The sequence below is a fragment of the Accipiter gentilis genome, chromosome 3 (assembly GCF_929443795.1).
Source record: "Accipiter gentilis chromosome 3, bAccGen1.1, whole genome shotgun sequence".
NCBI lineage: Eukaryota > Metazoa > Chordata > Aves > Accipitriformes > Accipitridae > Astur > Astur gentilis.
In genome coordinates this window covers 6620593-6638248 of record NC_064882.1, presented here as the reverse complement: position 1 = coordinate 6638248, position 17656 = coordinate 6620593, and the positions used below count along the sequence as shown (strand labels likewise).

Genomic DNA, 17656 nt, shown 5'->3' with positions numbered 1-17656 from the left:
CCCTGATCTGTCTGACTGCTTTGTGTAACTCGTATCTGGCCGCAAGTTTGGGAAACAGTTTATTGTCCTGGATTTGGTCTCTAGAAGTATACAATTTAGTTGGTGGTAGCTGTGCGGATGGCTGTCTCTCACTCGTGCATTCCTTGGTAAATTAAAAGGGAGAGTGATATAAAGGTAAGCGTAGGGGAAGGAGATGACTAAACAACAAGATCTTCTGGACTGATGGATAATGTTGGGTCAGGGGCAGATACTCCCACATGTGTTGCCTTAGTCCAAAAAACCCCAACCTCTAGAGTTTTGGGAAAGCTGAAATTGAACACTTAACTTCAATCCAGCCTTTCAAAGGAATAACTGTACCTTGAATAGTAAGAATCCCATCCCCAGAGTCTGCTGGGCTCAGTAACTTTCAGTCTCAGGGCTGGATGGGGTCACTCTGTGGAGAGGAGAGGCGGGAGAGGTGTAGGGTGTGAGCGTGACTATCAGATGTGAAATAGATACTTGGTGGTAAGGGGGTAAGCATTACCAGCTCTTCCTGGGGACCCACGAAGCGTGCTCATCCCCTTGTTATTAGTACACTGAAAGTTGCATTTAGTGGCGTGAGCTGACAAGTATGTGACACTTCTGACACAGATATGCTGCAAATTCTTAGGAGTGTTTTGTCTAATATTTCTTTTCCTTGTTGAAAAATATGGAGGAACCTTGCAAGGTGCCTCATAAGCTCTTCTCTACGTCTTCAGAAATACTGTTTATCCCTGGGTGGTGGAATTGAATAGAAGGAGGAGTTAACTGAATCCCCATACATAGCTAGTGCTGGAAGCTGTTTGGTTTTTTTTTTTTCCTCATTTCCCTGTTAGTGTCGAGTAAGGTTTAAATTAGCAGGGTGAACATAGAAAAGATGTTGATTTTCAGCCAAATTACTGTAAAAAGATTGTTCTCTTTCAGGAAAACCAGATTTCCTAGTTCAAATATTTTTATTGCAGTATCCTGTTGTGTAGTAATTTAGGACTATTACTCTGAAGACTCTGAAACTGAGAAGACTTATTTTATATTAGGATATACCTAATAGGTATTTTTTATTCTCCCTGTTGTTGTTTTGAAGTGATTTGTTTTTATGTAAATCCAGTCTATTAGAAATCCTTCCTTATGCCCTCAAAATACTGGAAGCATACAATAAAACCAGTGCTGCCTATTGAAGACCAAAACCTTTGCCATAGGTTGGTTAGGGAGGATTCCAAGTGACAAACAGAGGTCAGTAGGAAAACTACCAAGTGCTCCCTCATACCAGTTTTCTTTTTGCAATGTATTGAGTAGTGAAACGTTTGTATTTGTGCAAGAGTAAGAAGTGGGGGAGGAAGGGAGAATTTTTCCTTCTGTCATTTTTGGAAAGTGGTCATATTCAGTGATGCTGTTCATACCAGTGTTGATTTTTTGGTTTTGTGGTTGTTTGTTTGGGTTTTTGTTTTTGAGTAGTGGCTTCACTCATAGTACTGAAAATACAGGAGATTCAAAAAACACCAGTCAGCTTTGAAAATAGGATTTGTAGTGTTTCTAATAAGAAGAAACATTTTTATTTCTTGTTGGAAATGACACTTTCTTGCATCTTTTGTAGGTTGATTACATGGATGAAAATGAGGAGTATTTTCAGCGTCAAGCTTCTCATAGGCAATCTCGAAGAAGATTTAGGAAAATCAACCAAAAAGGGGAGCGACAAACAATTATTGATACTGTTGACCCTTATCCTGTGGGGAAGCCACCTCTACCTAGAGGTTACCATACGGTAAGCTGTCTGTATTTGTGGTTCACAAAAACATAAACAGGAAAATTATTGAAAAGAAACCAAATGGCTAAACTTTGTGGTATCTTTAAAGAAGATTGCTTCTGATGGGAGGTTTCTGCTTAAAATACGGCTCCATCAGTATGTGAACATGTGTGCAGCTTGCATCTTAGTTCAGAGTTGAAAGCACGTTTCTTATGACTGTGAATGTCATGTATTATTTCTTAATGTTCTAGTCGTTATTTGAAATTGTGAAAGAAACTATGTTCTGATTTCCTTTTGATATTAAGTTACAGTACAAATAGTTTAGTGTAAGGTGTTAAAAGGTCAGTTAGCGAAGCACTCAATCATGTATATGATAACAGTTGTTGCCTGAGAAGGACTGTGCTGCATTGCAGTAGGCCAAATTCTTGGATTAAATCTGTCATTTCTTTTTGGTATATAGAACTTAAGTGTCAAATTAACTGTTTCTAGTGTCTGCCTCAAGAGCCCTTTATACCTCGGTTTCAGTGAGCTACATAGTCTGCCCATCATCAGGGAGATTATTTGGTCATTCCACTCGATTTCTTTTTTTTTTTGGGGGGGGGGGGGGGGGGGCGGTAATCTTACATGTTGAAAGTTTCCAGGCTTTCTCTTCAGATTAAAATAAACTAATAATTAAAACTGATTCTACAAAATATTTTATATGGCTTTTAAATTGAGAAAAGCTCCTTTAGATTAATATGTTTGTTTGGTATTGATTTCAACTGTAAGCAAAATACTGGAAAAGCTGTTTGTCTTTGGCTCTCATTTATTTGTTTAAGCCCCCAAATCTGCTAGAACCATAAAGGCATGGGCATAAATAACTTTGTGGGTATTTAATCTTATTGAGTTCATTGGGCTGAATTTTGCACAATGTAAGCCACATGCACGTAAATTTGCAGGATTAGAGCTTTAATGTCTTTAAAATACTGTCTTTGATCCAATGCAATTGTAGATTTTTTCCATTTTTCCTTCTTTATCCTTATTCCTTGACTTGTTTGCCAGTTCGCTGTATATTCAGTGTGTGTCTGTAAGTGTGTAGATGTTTGATTACATCTGTTAATTATACAGGCTTTTCCTCATGAGTTGAATAATTACATTTTATGCCAACATTTTGTTTTTGTTTATACAACAGCTTTTAATGGTTTAATTTTCAGTGCAGTTTTAATTGCCTCTAAATTTAATACAGATTGAGCCAGTTCACTTGGTTTGAAGATGAAACATTTTACTAGTCTGTTTTTGAAAAAATAAATATGTTGTATTGTACTTTGTAGGAATTACAGGAAGAATTACTTTTGTTCATATTACTTAGATGTGTGTTGTGCTTAGCAAACAGTTCTAGTGTTATTTTTATCTAACTCTAGAAGGGCAGTATTTAGATCACACACAGTGCTATTTGCATTCGTAGGTCCCTGCCTGTTGTATAAATTTCACTTTAGGTATGCCTAATGAGTTTTTGTAAGCCTAACTGGTACTGAGAGCAAAAGCCCATTGTGTGCCATTCTGTTGTGCGAGTTCATAATGATTTTGTGTATGTGTTGGGAAATTCATTGCAAGTGAGATTTCATATTGAGTTGGAAGAGATTGCCAAATAAACTGTAAAATTTGCAATAATTACAGTCAAATGTTGCTTTAAAAAGTGTAATATGATGCATGTGATTTGTTTTTTGGTTTTGGTTTTTTTTTATTATTATTTTTTTTATTATTTTTCATTTCCCCAAAGCATATAGAGTCAAGTAAGCTCAACTGAGTTTTACAATGTAGTCAAGACTCTCCATGCTGGCCCATTCTCTCCTATTTTTACAGTATTTGGTGATCTTGTATACATTGTTCTCATTCAATTCTACTAGCAATATTATTTCTATTGCTTTAACCATACATGTTAAAGGCTGCATTGTCTTTTCTTCCTTCTTATTTTATGTCCTTTGATCTCATTTTTTGGGGGTCTTAATTTCTTGAGAAATTGACTGAAGAAAGCAGGGGGGTCTTTTGAAACACATAGGAATTCAAAGCATATAGCACATATCTTGTGGGCTTGTTGCCCATCCATTCTTTGGTCAGCATCTGTCAGGGTCTCATCTTTGGTTCTACTTCTTAATTTTGGATACATAAAGAAGCATTAAAAAAAATGCAGATGTTCAGATATTGCAGTAAATAATGTGTTAAAGTCAAATTGAAAAAGAATTAATATGATGCATTTGTTTTCAAGTTTGTTCTTCCTTGTGGATGTCTTCTGGTTTAGGTGTCAGTTACATGAGATTCAAAGTGATAAAGCTGCTTTGATAGCATCCTCAAAATCTTCACAAAATATGTAATTTCCTTATATTTTGTTTAAATCTGTAGTTACCATGTAGAATGGTTTGGTTTGTTGGGGTTTTTTTAATATATATTATTAATGCTTTATTTGCAGTAGTCTCTGAATGCTTTTCTTCAGAAAGTTCAAACAGTATTTTCTGAAGAAAGTTTTCTATATCTTTGTGAAAACAGAGAGCAAAACGTAGAGCTTAAATGAAGATGCATGGCTGTGCTTTTCAAGAATTAAAAATTAAATGCAGTGCTCTCAGTTGTGGCATGGCTTTCTGCAATAAAGTCAACTTGTAGGGGATGGTGGACCCTCACTAACATAATTTTAACATTATCTTCATAGTGGTGGAATGTACTATGGCATGTCTGATAATGTTCATCTTTTCCTTTCCTCCTATATGGCATTCATTTCATTTTGGCTCACAGGAATGCACTAAACATCAGGTATTGTAACTTACTGTGTATGGTCCACTAACAATTTACTTGTGGGTTTGCAGTGTGGTATCGTAATACTGATGCAATGTTATGAACTAAAATTGCCTCCCAGCCTTTTCTTTGATACTTGAGCAATCTCACTATGATATAAAAGTACTAATGTAAATATGGAATTTGGTGACAGCATGATGTCTCTTGCCCAGCTTGATCGACCTTTCTTCCTTGCTTTGATGTCCTGTGATTTAGAGAAAATGGAGAACAATAGGCAAAGGGTATATATAAAATATTTAGTGTTTGACAGACACTTCACTCGGGTATCTCTTCCATGACATGAAGGACTTAATCTTTGATTTAGATTTAAAAATAGCCACCCCCCCCAACCCCCCCCGCCCCGTCACTGTTTAGTACCTATATGTCAGTAGAGCAGTAACCTATGGTTACTAAAATACTATGTCTAAGAGTTATAATGTGCTTTTCAAATTACAATGGGAATTTTAAATACTTTGTAGTATTCTGATAACTTACTCTAATTCTTGAAGGACCATTCGAAGTAACATCTGACGTTGGGTATCGTACTTAGGCATGTTACTTTTGGAACAAGTGTTGCTGATTTCTAGGGTGATAAAAATAGAAACTTCATAATGTATGGAAATAAAATGAATGTGTCCTATCAGACTGATAAAATGGCATCCTTTTTGCCACCACTTGTAGTTTGTTAAAATGGATCTGTCCTTTTACAGGGAAGAAGAAAAATCCTGATAAGTTTAGGCTGAGCCGTTCTTACTTGAATCTGAAAAATCTGAACAAGGTTTTCTTGATAGAAAATTTTTGCTTGTGCTTCTAATGTGTCAGAAACTGTCTTTAACTTAGATTAGTGTTAACACCTCTTTACTTAATAATAGAAATTGGATTTTAACTTCTGAATGTGGATTTTCTTTCTGCGTTTATGTATACTTAAGGCTACTTAATGTTTTCAGTGAAATGCCCTTGTTTTGGGTGACTTGACTGAAAGAGTATGGACCCTTTCTCCTGAGAATCTAAATTGCTTTTCTTCTGCTTTAGGCTGATTTTTTTTTTTTTAATTAACTTTAAAATAGAATAGTCGCCTATGCAGTGAATTTAAAAAAGGATAGACTTTCTTTTAATATCTTACTGCCAATAAACTTTGTGGCTGCTTCAGTGCATCTGTGAAGAATTCATCATGCCCAGTCTGAGTGTTGCTGAGCTGGTTATTATGTATATAATGAATGACATATTTATTGTAAATTAACAGAAGTTCATAAACAAAAAATAACTTTGTCCAAAATAAGATGCTGTTCTTTAGTGGCCCAGAGGTTACAAGTTGTAATTTATAACTCCCTGGTTTGTGATGGTCAGTCTCTCCTGTGCCTTAGACTATATATGTAAACAGAGATGTGGGCTTTTACTAGTCTGTACCATAAGTCTTTACTTTGCTAAAGGCAAAATATCAAAGCTTACTGGGGAATATTTAGAGAGATGCAGGTAGGCCTGTACATAAAACGCTGAAACACCTGTGAATAGCCCTGCAGGTAGGCCTGTAAATAAAATGCTGAAACACCTGTGAATAGCCCTGAACAGAAAGTTTAGTATGTGTGTTTTTCACTCTGCGAGAATCCATCCAGATTTGAATTAGTTAACAGGCCTGTGAGAATTGCTGCTAGTGCATCCTCAGCCGGGCTTTGTAAAGCCAGCTGCTGAAATCCCTGCAAAAGGTCTCTCTGCCTTTAGTAGCCTTTCTTATCCCGTTCAGCTTGAGATTCACGTAAGGTGACAATCCGTTTATCCGGTGTCAGAAGAAAAAGAGCAGTGGGCCCGGAGCCGTCAATAACCCCAGCTTCTTCCCCAAGTTACAAGCATGTAACAATTTTATCCTCGCACACCGTGCTGTGGAGCCAGTCATCCTGCCGATCTGTTAAGGGCAGACAAGTATTGTCCTTCTGGATTTTATTTGAAGGAGGTAACTGAAAATTTGAATGAGAGGAGGGCTGGAAGTGAAACCATGTCTAATACCACTGAGTCAAGTCTCATCTGCAGCCATGATTCCCTGAACAAATAAGTATGAGGGTGTTTTTTTATACATATATATATTTTAAAATATTAGAACCTGCTCACTTAGTAGCAAATTGTAGAAACTTTGCTTCCTGCGCCATCTTCTTTTATAAGTAATAGTTAGTGCAAAGCATCGGCAAAGTAACCTTTTTTTTCCCCTGATACCGTTTGCATTCATGTTGTCCGCTGAGAGTCTGAAATTCCTGGATTGAAAATTTATGTCCAGATTGTTCTGTTTCCTGAAACAAATTTGCCTTTTCCTTTGTCTGAAAACTTACATTTTTAAAAACCAACAAAGCTGTTGTATGTTATATTTCTACATATAGGAAGGATTTTAAAAAATACGAATTTTATATTTTTCTGCCTGAATTTGGTGCGAAAGCCTAGTTGTTTTCCGTTACTCGGCATGTGTGGCTACTGAAGTGATGTGGAAGTTTACAAGATGACAAGCAGTTTTTTCTTGTGGCATATATATTAGTTGAGAATTCAAAAAAGCTGATTCTATTTTAGGACTTTGTTGCAGATGTCCAGTATAATTTGGGATGACACTTAAAAACCAGCATAACATATAGAATTCCTGTCATTTTAGTTTGAATCGGTAGGAACAGTTGTCAGATACCCTATCTACAAGAAATCAGTTTAAAGGAATACTGTCTATCTTTCAAGCCTGTAAATAGCTGTAGCTTTTAATGTTCCTGATGATTTTTAGGATTATCTAGCACTTTCATTCTAACACAAGTTCACTTAATAAAACAAAAAGTGAACCACAGAATCAATCGTGAGTATTCACACAAACACACAAAAAAAGGGCGGGCTGGGGGGGGGGGAGCAGCTCCATTTAGGAAGAATGAACAACATCTGAGCTAATTTACCAAGTCTAGGAAAAATTATTTGAGGGGCAGTGAACAAAGAGGTGTGGACACACTGAAAGCTTGACTTTATGCAGAGGTATAAAGGATGTGGAGAGGTTCTGGGGAAAAAAATAATTGTTTAAACACCCTTGACCTTGGAAGTGTTAAGCAAGTTTATTTACAAAGGAAAAAAGGCACAGAAAAACTACTGGGGCGATATCGTAGTCAGGTACACTTGATCATCAAAATGTTTGGGGAAGCAGAAAGTTTGAAGGTTTTGGCTTTAGACGCTTGTATGAGTTACAGCAGCTGAACCTATTTAAATAGATTTAATTTTTTAACTTGATGCTAACTTAGTTTTTCCCCAGATAGAGGGAAAAATGTGAAGAGCAAGCAGAAAGGAAACCGAGATGGTTCTGTTACATGGCATATGCAAAATGAAAGCAAAAAGGTCACCTCACTTAAAAATTGAACTCGACTCATTCTGTTCTTGGTTATAAAACAAATTAATTTAAGTAATGTAAGCAGAGAAATGGTCATTCAAAACATAATTGTACACACACCTAAACTTACAGTGTATTGCCAATGGGAAGTAGCATGGTGTGCAAGGGTGTTTTAATCACACGTTTGCAAAAATAATACGTTTTTACTCAAAATTGTCTCTAGTGATAACAAATTAAGTATAAAATAATTTATTTAACATTTCTAGTGTTTATATTTAAAATAAAATACACTGCATTGATAGTTCCATTAACAAAAGAAAGGGTCTGGTTCTTAACATTGTCAAGTGCGAGTGTCCTTTTACCAGGAAGGATATTTGTTTAGTTGCTTTAGTTCATTTACAAAATTCAGTGTGCAATTTCAAAAGCAACTGTTTTTATTATTCCATGATGACAATAATCAATCTCATTCCAAATAATAAGTAGATGTGTATGTCCTACTAGGAAGTAATACAAAATACTAGATATACATAGTATGTGTATCTAATATTTGAACACATGCAGTAATGCTAATTCCTGAAGTGTGTGACTGTGTTATATATGCAGGTGTATTTTGAAGTGAGACACTACAAAACCTGTGGGGTAATTTTATCTGAAATATGAAATTCCTGAGATGATTTGGGCAGTTCCCGTTAACTGTTTTTTGTATAGAAGTTGGGTGCTTTATGGGAACATCCACTGATAATGTTATAATGACAATAAGTAATTCCCACCCCTATGTTCTGTGTTTTGTGGCAAAACACAACCGTTTTAGCCACGTGGCTTCCCTCCTTCATCTGTGTTGTAAGGGACTATTAGTTTAAAATTATGTTATATATTAATGTTAATATGTGAGCAATGCTATCATTTTGTTTTGTGTAGCACCCGAAGCAAAACAAAATTGTTAGTTCATCATCCTTTTAGTAATGTCTACTGGCAAGCTAATGCAAAATTAATGACATGCAGTGTGTTATTTACTCAACTTGCAGCTTCTGTCAGAGGATGTCTATTTTTATATATTACATCATCCCTGCTGCAGAACTCGTATATCCTTTGGGATTTACTGTACTTCCATTCCCTTTGGAAGCGCTCACATTGATGTCATAACTGGATTTGTAATTGTGATTAGATCTGGAAATTCAAAGAGAAACATTGAAGCTATGCAGTATTTTCTGCAACTGAAGTGTCAGTAGTTTCTGATTTTCTTTTTTTTTTTAGATATATTATTAACACTAGTCCTGTTTACAGCTTGTAGAGTTGCTGATACTTTATGACCACACATATGTGAAACCGTGTTTAATAGCATAGATTTTCCAGAGTAGTGTGAGTTTTTTGCTGTTACTGACTTGTGATGTGCTCTTTTATATTATACAAAAGATTGCTTCTCTGAGATGTAGGGTATAAAACGAAATGTGAGGTTTGTCATCAAAGCAGAAAGTTGTTCATGCAGAAGAAAAATGAATTTTTCATAACCCTTTTCTAAACTGATCGTTGCATAATGTAACTAAATACAAATATTGAATTTCCAGCACTTAAACTTGATTAGAGCTGAGGAAGATTAAACACACACATACATGTGTTCTTAAACATTTTTAAATAGGATATTCTCATTAGTGTAAGGTTGTTCATTTAGAAGCAATGTTTGCATGTGAAGTACATATGGGGAAATGGGATCTGTCTATGCGTTATATTTGTAGAATACCAATACAGATCCTTTCAACACTACCATCTCTATACAGATGAGCACTGTGAGTGATAGTCCTGATGTGGACATGTGCCCATCAAAGTATGGAAAGAAACTGTCAGTTCATTTTTTTTTTTTTTTTCCCCAAGCATCTGAGCCCCTGTTACGTGAGCTGTGCTTGACGTAGTGACTTAAAGATAAAATGATTAGTATTTGGTGTCAATCTTTCCACAAAAGGTTCTGTTTCTGAGTACTTTTAATAGTGCTTTTACCTTTGATTTGAATCATTTAAAATGACCATTTTGCTGAGTGAACTTCAAAGTTCTAAAAAAAATAATCAATAAAAGTAGTAGTTTAAATATCCTGAGCAACTAAGGAAGTATGTATATGTGCTGGTTTTGGCTGGGGTAGAGTTAATTTTCTTCAAAGTAGCTGGAATGGGGCTGTATTTTGGATTTGTGCTGAAAACAGTGTTGATAACACAGGGATGTTTTCGTTACCGCTGAGCAGTGCTTACACAGAGCCGAGGCCTTTTCTGCTTCTCCCCCCACCCCACCAGCGAGGAGGCTGGGGGGGCACAAGAAGTTGGGAGGGGACACAGCTGGGACAGCTGACCCCCACTGACCCAAGGGATGTCCCAGACCATACGGCGTCATGCTCAGCAGATAAAGCGGGGGGAAGAAGGAGGAAGGGGGGGATGTTCAGAGTGATGGCGTTTGTCTTCCCAAGTCACCGTTACGCGTGATGGAGCCCTGCTTTCCTGGAGATGGCTGAACACCTGCCTGCCCATGGGAAGTGGTGAATGAATTCCTTGTTTTGCTTTGCTTGTGTGCATGGCTTTTGCTTTCCCTATTAAACTGTCTATCTCAGCCCGCGAGTTTTCTCTCTTCTAGTCTTCTGATTCTCTCCCCCATCCCACTGTGAGGGAGGTGAGTGAGCAGCTGTTTGGGGCTTAGTTGCTGGCTGGAGTTAAACCATGACAGTATAGAACTGAAACATGGGAAAGATGGAATGTTCCAAGTTCCAAGGTGGCCAATAGCATCCTGGCTTGTATCAGAAATAGTGTGGCCAGCAGAAGCAGGGAAGTGATTGTCCCCCTGTAACTGGTGCTGCTGGGACCACACCTCGAGTACTGTGTTCAGTTTTGGGCTCCTCACTACAAGAAAGACATTGAGTTGCTGGAGGGTGTCCAGAGAAGGGCAACCAAGTTGGCGAGGGGCCTGGAGCATGAGTCTGACAAGGAGCAGCTGAAGGAGCTGGGAACTGTTGTTTAGCCTGGAGAAAAGGAGGCTGAGGGGAGACCTTATCACTCCTTACAACTACCTGGAAGGAGGTTGTAGTGAGGTGGGTGTCAGCCTCTTTTCTCAAGTAACAAGCAATAGGACAAGAGAAATGGCCTCAATTTGTGCCAAGGAGATTTAGATTGGATATTAGGAAAAACTTCTTCATTGAAAGTGTTATCAAGCACTGGAACAGGCTGCCCAGGGGAGTGGTTGAGTCACCATCCCTGGAGGTATTTAAAAGACATATAGAAGTGGTGCTTAGGGACATGGTTTAGTGGTGGACTTGGCAGTGTTAGGTTTACGGTTGGACTCGATGATCTTAAAGGTCTTTTCCAACCTTAATGTTTCTATGATTCTAAGTCCAGAAGGTGAGTTATTCTTTCACTTTCTATTCCGGGTTTGCAAGTACTTCTTTTTCTTTGGACAACTGGCATATGTTAATTCCTCACTGGTCTTGCAGTTATCAGTTGTGAAGGGGGAGGGACGGGGACCAAACCCAAAGAAAGACTGTTTCTCCATATTTTGAAATATTGATGTTATAGTCATGCCTAAAGGCTTGACCAAAGAGTGGAACTTATTCCAACACATTTAAACACGACCCTTCCATGATGAGTTTTGGTGCATGAGTATCAAACAAGTTTGAGATGAGGAAGAAGGAAATTAGAGGCAATGCAAGAATTTAGTAATAAAACAAGAACTGTAACCTGCAACTCCTGGCTTCTAGTCTGGTGTCATGATCTTAAACATTAATTTGTGGAAGTAAATTGTGTATATTTAGTTTAACAGAGCTTGGGTTTTCATGTGTTTGAAGCTTTGTGCTACTTGTAACTTTTGCTATGTGGAAATAATGCTGTAATTCCTATTTGTGAATTATTTCAAGTTTGTTTGTTTTGTTTTTTAAAAAGGTGCCCCAAATCCTTAAAACTAAAGCATGTTTACAGTCTCTGAATCTGAAATGTTAAGGAGTAAAGGAGTTGACAAAGGTCTCTGGGTAGATATTTGGGGTTGTGTCTGTTATGGTAGTTCAGTGGTAGCGGGTTTCTTCGGGTGAAAGACAGGGAGGTGCTTTGGTTTCTTTAAAAGCTGTGTTTTTTTTAAAGTGAAGGAGATACAGTTGTTATAACAGTAATTGCACATTCAACATAATTCCGTTTCTAAGCTTTTAGATGAGACTCAGTAGCCCAAGTTGCAGGTACCAGGCTTCTCTCGGTGTTGTCACAGCTGCTGATGAAGATGCAGCAATGTCCATCCTACTTTCCAGGCAGTCTTAATCTTAAAATTTATGCAAAGGTTGGTCTTGACCAAAGGTGCTGGTTAGGAAAAAAGGTGGAATAATCTGCTTTATTTAAATGCTAATAAGTCTGAGAGAAAATCTTTTAATGTGTAAACTTTTTTTACTTTACTGGGTAGATGTGTACATTACAGTGTCCTGCCTAGTCCTGCTAAGTGTAAATGCCGTTGTACATGCTTGCATCTTCTAGTAGGTGACAGTTCAGTTCAGGGGAGCTAACAAGTCCTGAGTAATGCAATGTAGTTACTTTGAATTTACCACAAGGTTTGTGGTAAATTCTTTCTCTCTCTTTCACCACGCTGTTAAGGTGCTTATGTAGCCATACTCAGGTCACCGTGCAACAAAGTTGTTCTTAGATGTGAGGCTGAGCATCCCTGAGCACTTTCTAAATTCCTGGTGTTTACACATCTCTGATGGAAAGAAATATTATTTTTTTTAATAATGAAAAAACCCTTTTTTTTAAATGTAAGATCTAGTCTGTGTTAGTATTAGTGTTAGTATTCTGTTGTACAAGTAATGGGTATGGTGAGCTGGGCTTTAGTTTTGAGCAGTTAACCTTAATTATCTTTGAATTTTCAGATAGTAAAGTTTTGACATGCATCTGGAACAGCTGGCAGGTATTATGTGTATTGTTGATGTGGTTGGCAAAGACTACACAGATTGTGCTTTCACTCTGTTTTGCATTATTTGTATATGCGTGTGTGTCTATGCATGTGCTAAAATGTAAAATATTTTACCTTTTCTTCCTTTCACTTCACTAAATTACATTTTTTGTATTACTCTTGAATGTTGTAATTTGATGAGTATAAAGGCCTGCAGCTAACTTTTTTTAAAGTCTGCAAATGATCCATGGTGTGCAAAAGATCATCTTAAAAGTAAGCATGCTGACAGCTTTTCCATTAGTAATCTTGGAATACAAACCAGTGTAGAATCAAATTATTAGGGAGACTCAGTTGGGTAGGTGCACTTCTACCTAATTTTATTCAGCACTTCTATATCTAGGTAACTGATCTTGTAATTGTAAGGGAAAAATGTAGTTTAAAATTTGCAAAATGGGACATCAATCAGTTGATGGTAGCTGGCTCCCTGATTTATTTGATTGGGTAAGAGAAGAGGGAAAGGGCATTTTTTACGATTTTATATTAAGGTCTCTTTATTTGAAGGATGTAATGTTGTGTTTTGACTTTTTTTTCTATCTAAACCCAATTTGGCTCATTTTGCTTAATAATTATTTTTAAAAGTAAGGGACAACTGAAGTTGCATGGGGTTTGTCACTGATAAAAGCGAAAGGTCTGGATAAATGATTCTTGTACAGTTGCTAGAGACAGGGCACAAAGTTCTCATGATATGTTAGTGCATGGTGCATTACAGAAGGGAGGATATGCAGGGGCATGAGGCGAGAGTTCTCTCAAAAAAAATATCTTATGCTGGTAAACTTTTTAGTTTTGATTTGGTTTTGATCAACTTTTTAGTGTTGATTTTAGTTGGGAACCGCTGGAGTAGGCTCTTTGGAGACTCTCCTTGGTTAAGACTGGCTGAAGACAAAACCAAAAGTTATTTCCTTCCAACACACAACTGAAATGAATTAAAATCCTCTGTAACAGCAACCAGCCCTTTCAAAGTTAAACTTCTTCAACATACTAGTGATAAATAGTTAGTTACCCCAAGAAATGTCCAAATAAACATTCAAGGAGGTGGACAGAAAGGACTCAACATCACATATGGTAGTAAAAATGACACACCATTTCCACCATAATTTGGGGAACCTGGAAACCTAATGGGAGACTGGAGGTTTTCTGCCAGTCCCGTCTATGTCTGCACCTGGAACATAGTGATGACAGTTTCACATTATTCCTTAATGATTCTAAGTAAATTCAAGGAAAACTGTTATAAAGCATATTGTATTTGCTTAAAACAAAACTACTCCCCCTCTACTACTGCCAAAATCTCCCAATGAATAACCAAACAAAAAAACCAAACAGAAAACCAGTTAGCACTTAGAGAAGACTGGGAAAAATCTGGGTTTTGTTTGGGTTTACTCCATTAATATTTTATACTGAAACATTAAATAATTGTTCCCCTCCCTTGGGTGGTCTCTGATACATTCAGTTCCGTGCCAGAACAATCATCCTTGCAATTCAAACATGCCAGTGTATTTCAGGTAACAGGATTCAATGGGGCTGGTAAAGAACATAATGGTCTAGAATATGGGCAGTTGATTGACCTCAGAAAAATCCCTGAATTTTATTCTTACCGTTTAACAGTGCAGCAGTAGGATACACATGAAAGAGGTATGCGGTTATCCAGCTTCCATAAAGTTTTCCTGCATTATTATATGGTGAAGAACATGAAATTTTGGGGGTACCTCACATAAGTGAAGACCTTGTGTCCCTGAATTCCTGCTGTGAAATTGGTATGGACACAATGATACAGGGGGGGTTGTGGGTATTTGTTTTGTTTTGTTTTTCCTCCAAGGTAGTAAGGCAATCTGTATCTCAGTAGTGAACCTTGTACCCAGCAGGTATGGATGCCAAGGTATTGCTTAGATCTGGTAAAGAGGCCTTGCTAGTCCTATATACCTAATATCATAATTTTTGACCTTAAAAGAGCATTTTCTTTTTTGCTTTCATGCTCTTTGTCACAGTTTAAAAGCAGAAGGCACATTGTCGTGTTTTCTGATTTAATTAACACATCATCTTAAACTCTTGTCCTTACACCGAAGTGAGAAAATTTTATGAACATTGGGAAAAACTTCATCTATCCTGACAGACTGCATTTTTTCCACTCCTGAAGTACTGAAATACTTAAGGAAATTAAACTAATCTGTGACCATTCTGCCAATTAAAGTCATTAATAGTTTGAATTTTAATGTCTAATTTTTAACATTTAATAATTATAATATATACTTTTAAAGCCATGTTATATGCATTAAACTTTAGGCTTGTGTAAGTAATAACCCTTTGCTTTATGTAAAAAACACAGCTAAATCAGTTAAACACCACGTAAAGTGACTTCACATACATGCATACTAAATATGATTTTGATCTTGCAAGTAAACTTTAGTAAGACCTTATAAGTGCTCCAGGAACACAAAAGTTATGTTGATCCTTACTTCTTTTTTTGGTTGGTTTTTGGTTGGTTTGGTTTGGTTTAAGAGCGTTGTTAGTTTTAAAGCATAAGTAAATATGGAGTCCAGAGAAAAGTTTGTGTGCTCTGTTACTGTGGTGAGCCTTTGCTCAAATTGGTTTTGTAAGCTAAATTACGTGCTCTGGAAATTGGACATCTTGTCCCATTAGGGTTTCTTCATGTCTGTTCTAACATAATTGTCATATGAAAGAGAATCTGATGGCAAGTATTTTAAATGAATACTATAACTTGCTCCCATTTTAAGATGGATGGCATGCAAACAAAGTTTGCTGTACTGAAAAGAGAGCTGTGCGCAGAAGGTGACAAATGAGTCTGCTGTCAAAGGGAAGATTGGCAGTCTATGGCACATCCACCCAGCTGAGGCACCAGCCTGAGTGCTCTGGGCTTGTCATTATTTTAAAGATCCGGATTATAGATTCATCTGCAGCAGCAGCTCAACAGAAGGGCATTTGTTCAAATGGTCTGTAACATTAGTAAACGTGTTATCAAAACAGCACACATCGCTCCATTGTAACTGTTGCTTTGGTGTTGCCAATGGTGCGGTGAACGTCCTTATAATGATGTGTTAATGCCACAGCTTTACTAATACCACCCCCTCCCCCCAATTTGGCAAATAGATTATCGATGTGTTTTGGCCAAAATGGTTTTTTAGTCATAGAAACTCACCTTGGAAAACATAATTGGTAACTTTCCTTTAAATGAAACTCTGTTGAATAAAGTTCTAAAAGTTCTTGAGAAAATGCAAATAGGACAGGTGTGCCTGGACTGTTCCATGTCTGCGTTATCCTGATAAACAGGAACTCGCTTGCATGAAATTGGGTCATATGACCAGAGATTTCAATTACTGGCAGTAAATTTGCCTAAATACATTAGAATAAGACTTTCGTATTGTATAGGACTTTTAAATGGATTGTAGCATTTGGAATGAATTGTTGTTCTGGGTTTTCAGTGGTTTCAGTTGGTGTTTTTAAATCTGATGGGAGCATCGGATGGTTATTTAGCAGTCTCTCTTAAGGCTAGTGGGAGGGAGAGAGCATCAGCATTATAAAATTCAGAAGCACGCTCCTGGGAGCTTAATGGTTTTGTGTCCAGTAGCCCTGAGCTTAAAACTAAGTTTTAAACCTCCATTTCTTTCCCGGGGGGGGGGGGTGGGGGGGGGTGGGTGGGTGGGGAAGCAAAGATACCTCTGCCTTGTTTTCCTTTAAATTTATGTATTCTATTCTTGCACTCTTCAGTTTAGCTGCCTATATTCTCCTACAAAACTGTGTAATAGTCCCCTCACTGTGAATGTTTTTGGGACACACATAGTGCGGGGTTTTTGCCTTTATTCCTTGGTCTTTTTTTAATTTCTTTGACTCCACCGCCGCCGCCCCCTGCCTTTTTCTGGAGTAAATTTGGTGACCTTACAGTGTTCTGTTGTCTTTTGCATAAGTTTTTGGACATGAAGGAAATGATACTTTACACTGGATTTAAAGGGAGGGGGAAAATGTGCTGATAACTTATGTTTTTGAGGGACTTCAGGAAAAGAATGGTTTCTGTGTACGTAATCTGTATAAAAATTTAAGTACTCCTGTAAATAGCTGTGAATTAAGGTGACTGCTTGAAATTGAAGATTTGAGGTAATCTGTTGTTGCAGCATTTATCATTAACCTAAAAAGGTTTAATACTCTAAGCATTTTGACACTGTTTAGGAGAATAATAGCCATGTGAGATTACGTTCTAGAATGTAAAATAGTTGAGAGGCATTACAGTCAGATGATACATGCTGCTGAAATCTCTACCAATTTTTAACTTGAATTCAGAATTACTCTTTATGAATCCTGAAGCCTATGAGTAGTCCAAGGATGTCCTAACATTTGTAGTTCCTTTTGGAAGTGTTTTTTTTAATGTTCTTTTCTGTGACTCATAAAAAGATGCCAATTTTCTAATAAATGCAATATTTTGAAAGCAGCTGGGGATAGCCCATCATGTCCAATTATTACACATCAGGTTTATTAACATCTCACTTTAATTGCCTAAAAGCATTTGCAAAAATGTCTTGCTTTTTCAAACTGTAGTCTAAGCAAGAAGTTCTTAAATGGGTTTTGAAATACACGTGAACACAAAGTTGCAGTTAGGTTTTGTATAAACTATTCATACTTGTTTATGATAGAAACTTTCCAGGATATATTGTTCTGGTGTCTTACACGGATTTAAATTCCATTCATTCTACACTGAAACATATAATGATTCACGAAATATAATTTATATGTAATAATTTTCTGAACTGATAATGGACAGTACATACGATTACACTGCACCACTGTACCTGGAAAGT

At 37.1% G+C, this 17656-nt stretch overlaps 1 protein-coding gene across 2 annotated transcripts in view; it reads left to right on the top strand.

Annotated features, from left to right (window-relative positions):
* The window catches only part of RAPGEF2 (Rap guanine nucleotide exchange factor 2), a 190112-nt gene that overhangs the window by 96300 nt on the left and 76156 nt on the right, over positions 1-17656 (top strand). For both annotated transcript variants that reach the window (XM_049833433.1, XM_049833423.1), the window contains exon 6: positions 1610-1777. In XM_049833433.1, coding sequence (XP_049689390.1) covers positions 1610-1777 — 168 coding nt within the window. The remainder of the gene's footprint in view (positions 1-1609; positions 1778-17656) is intronic.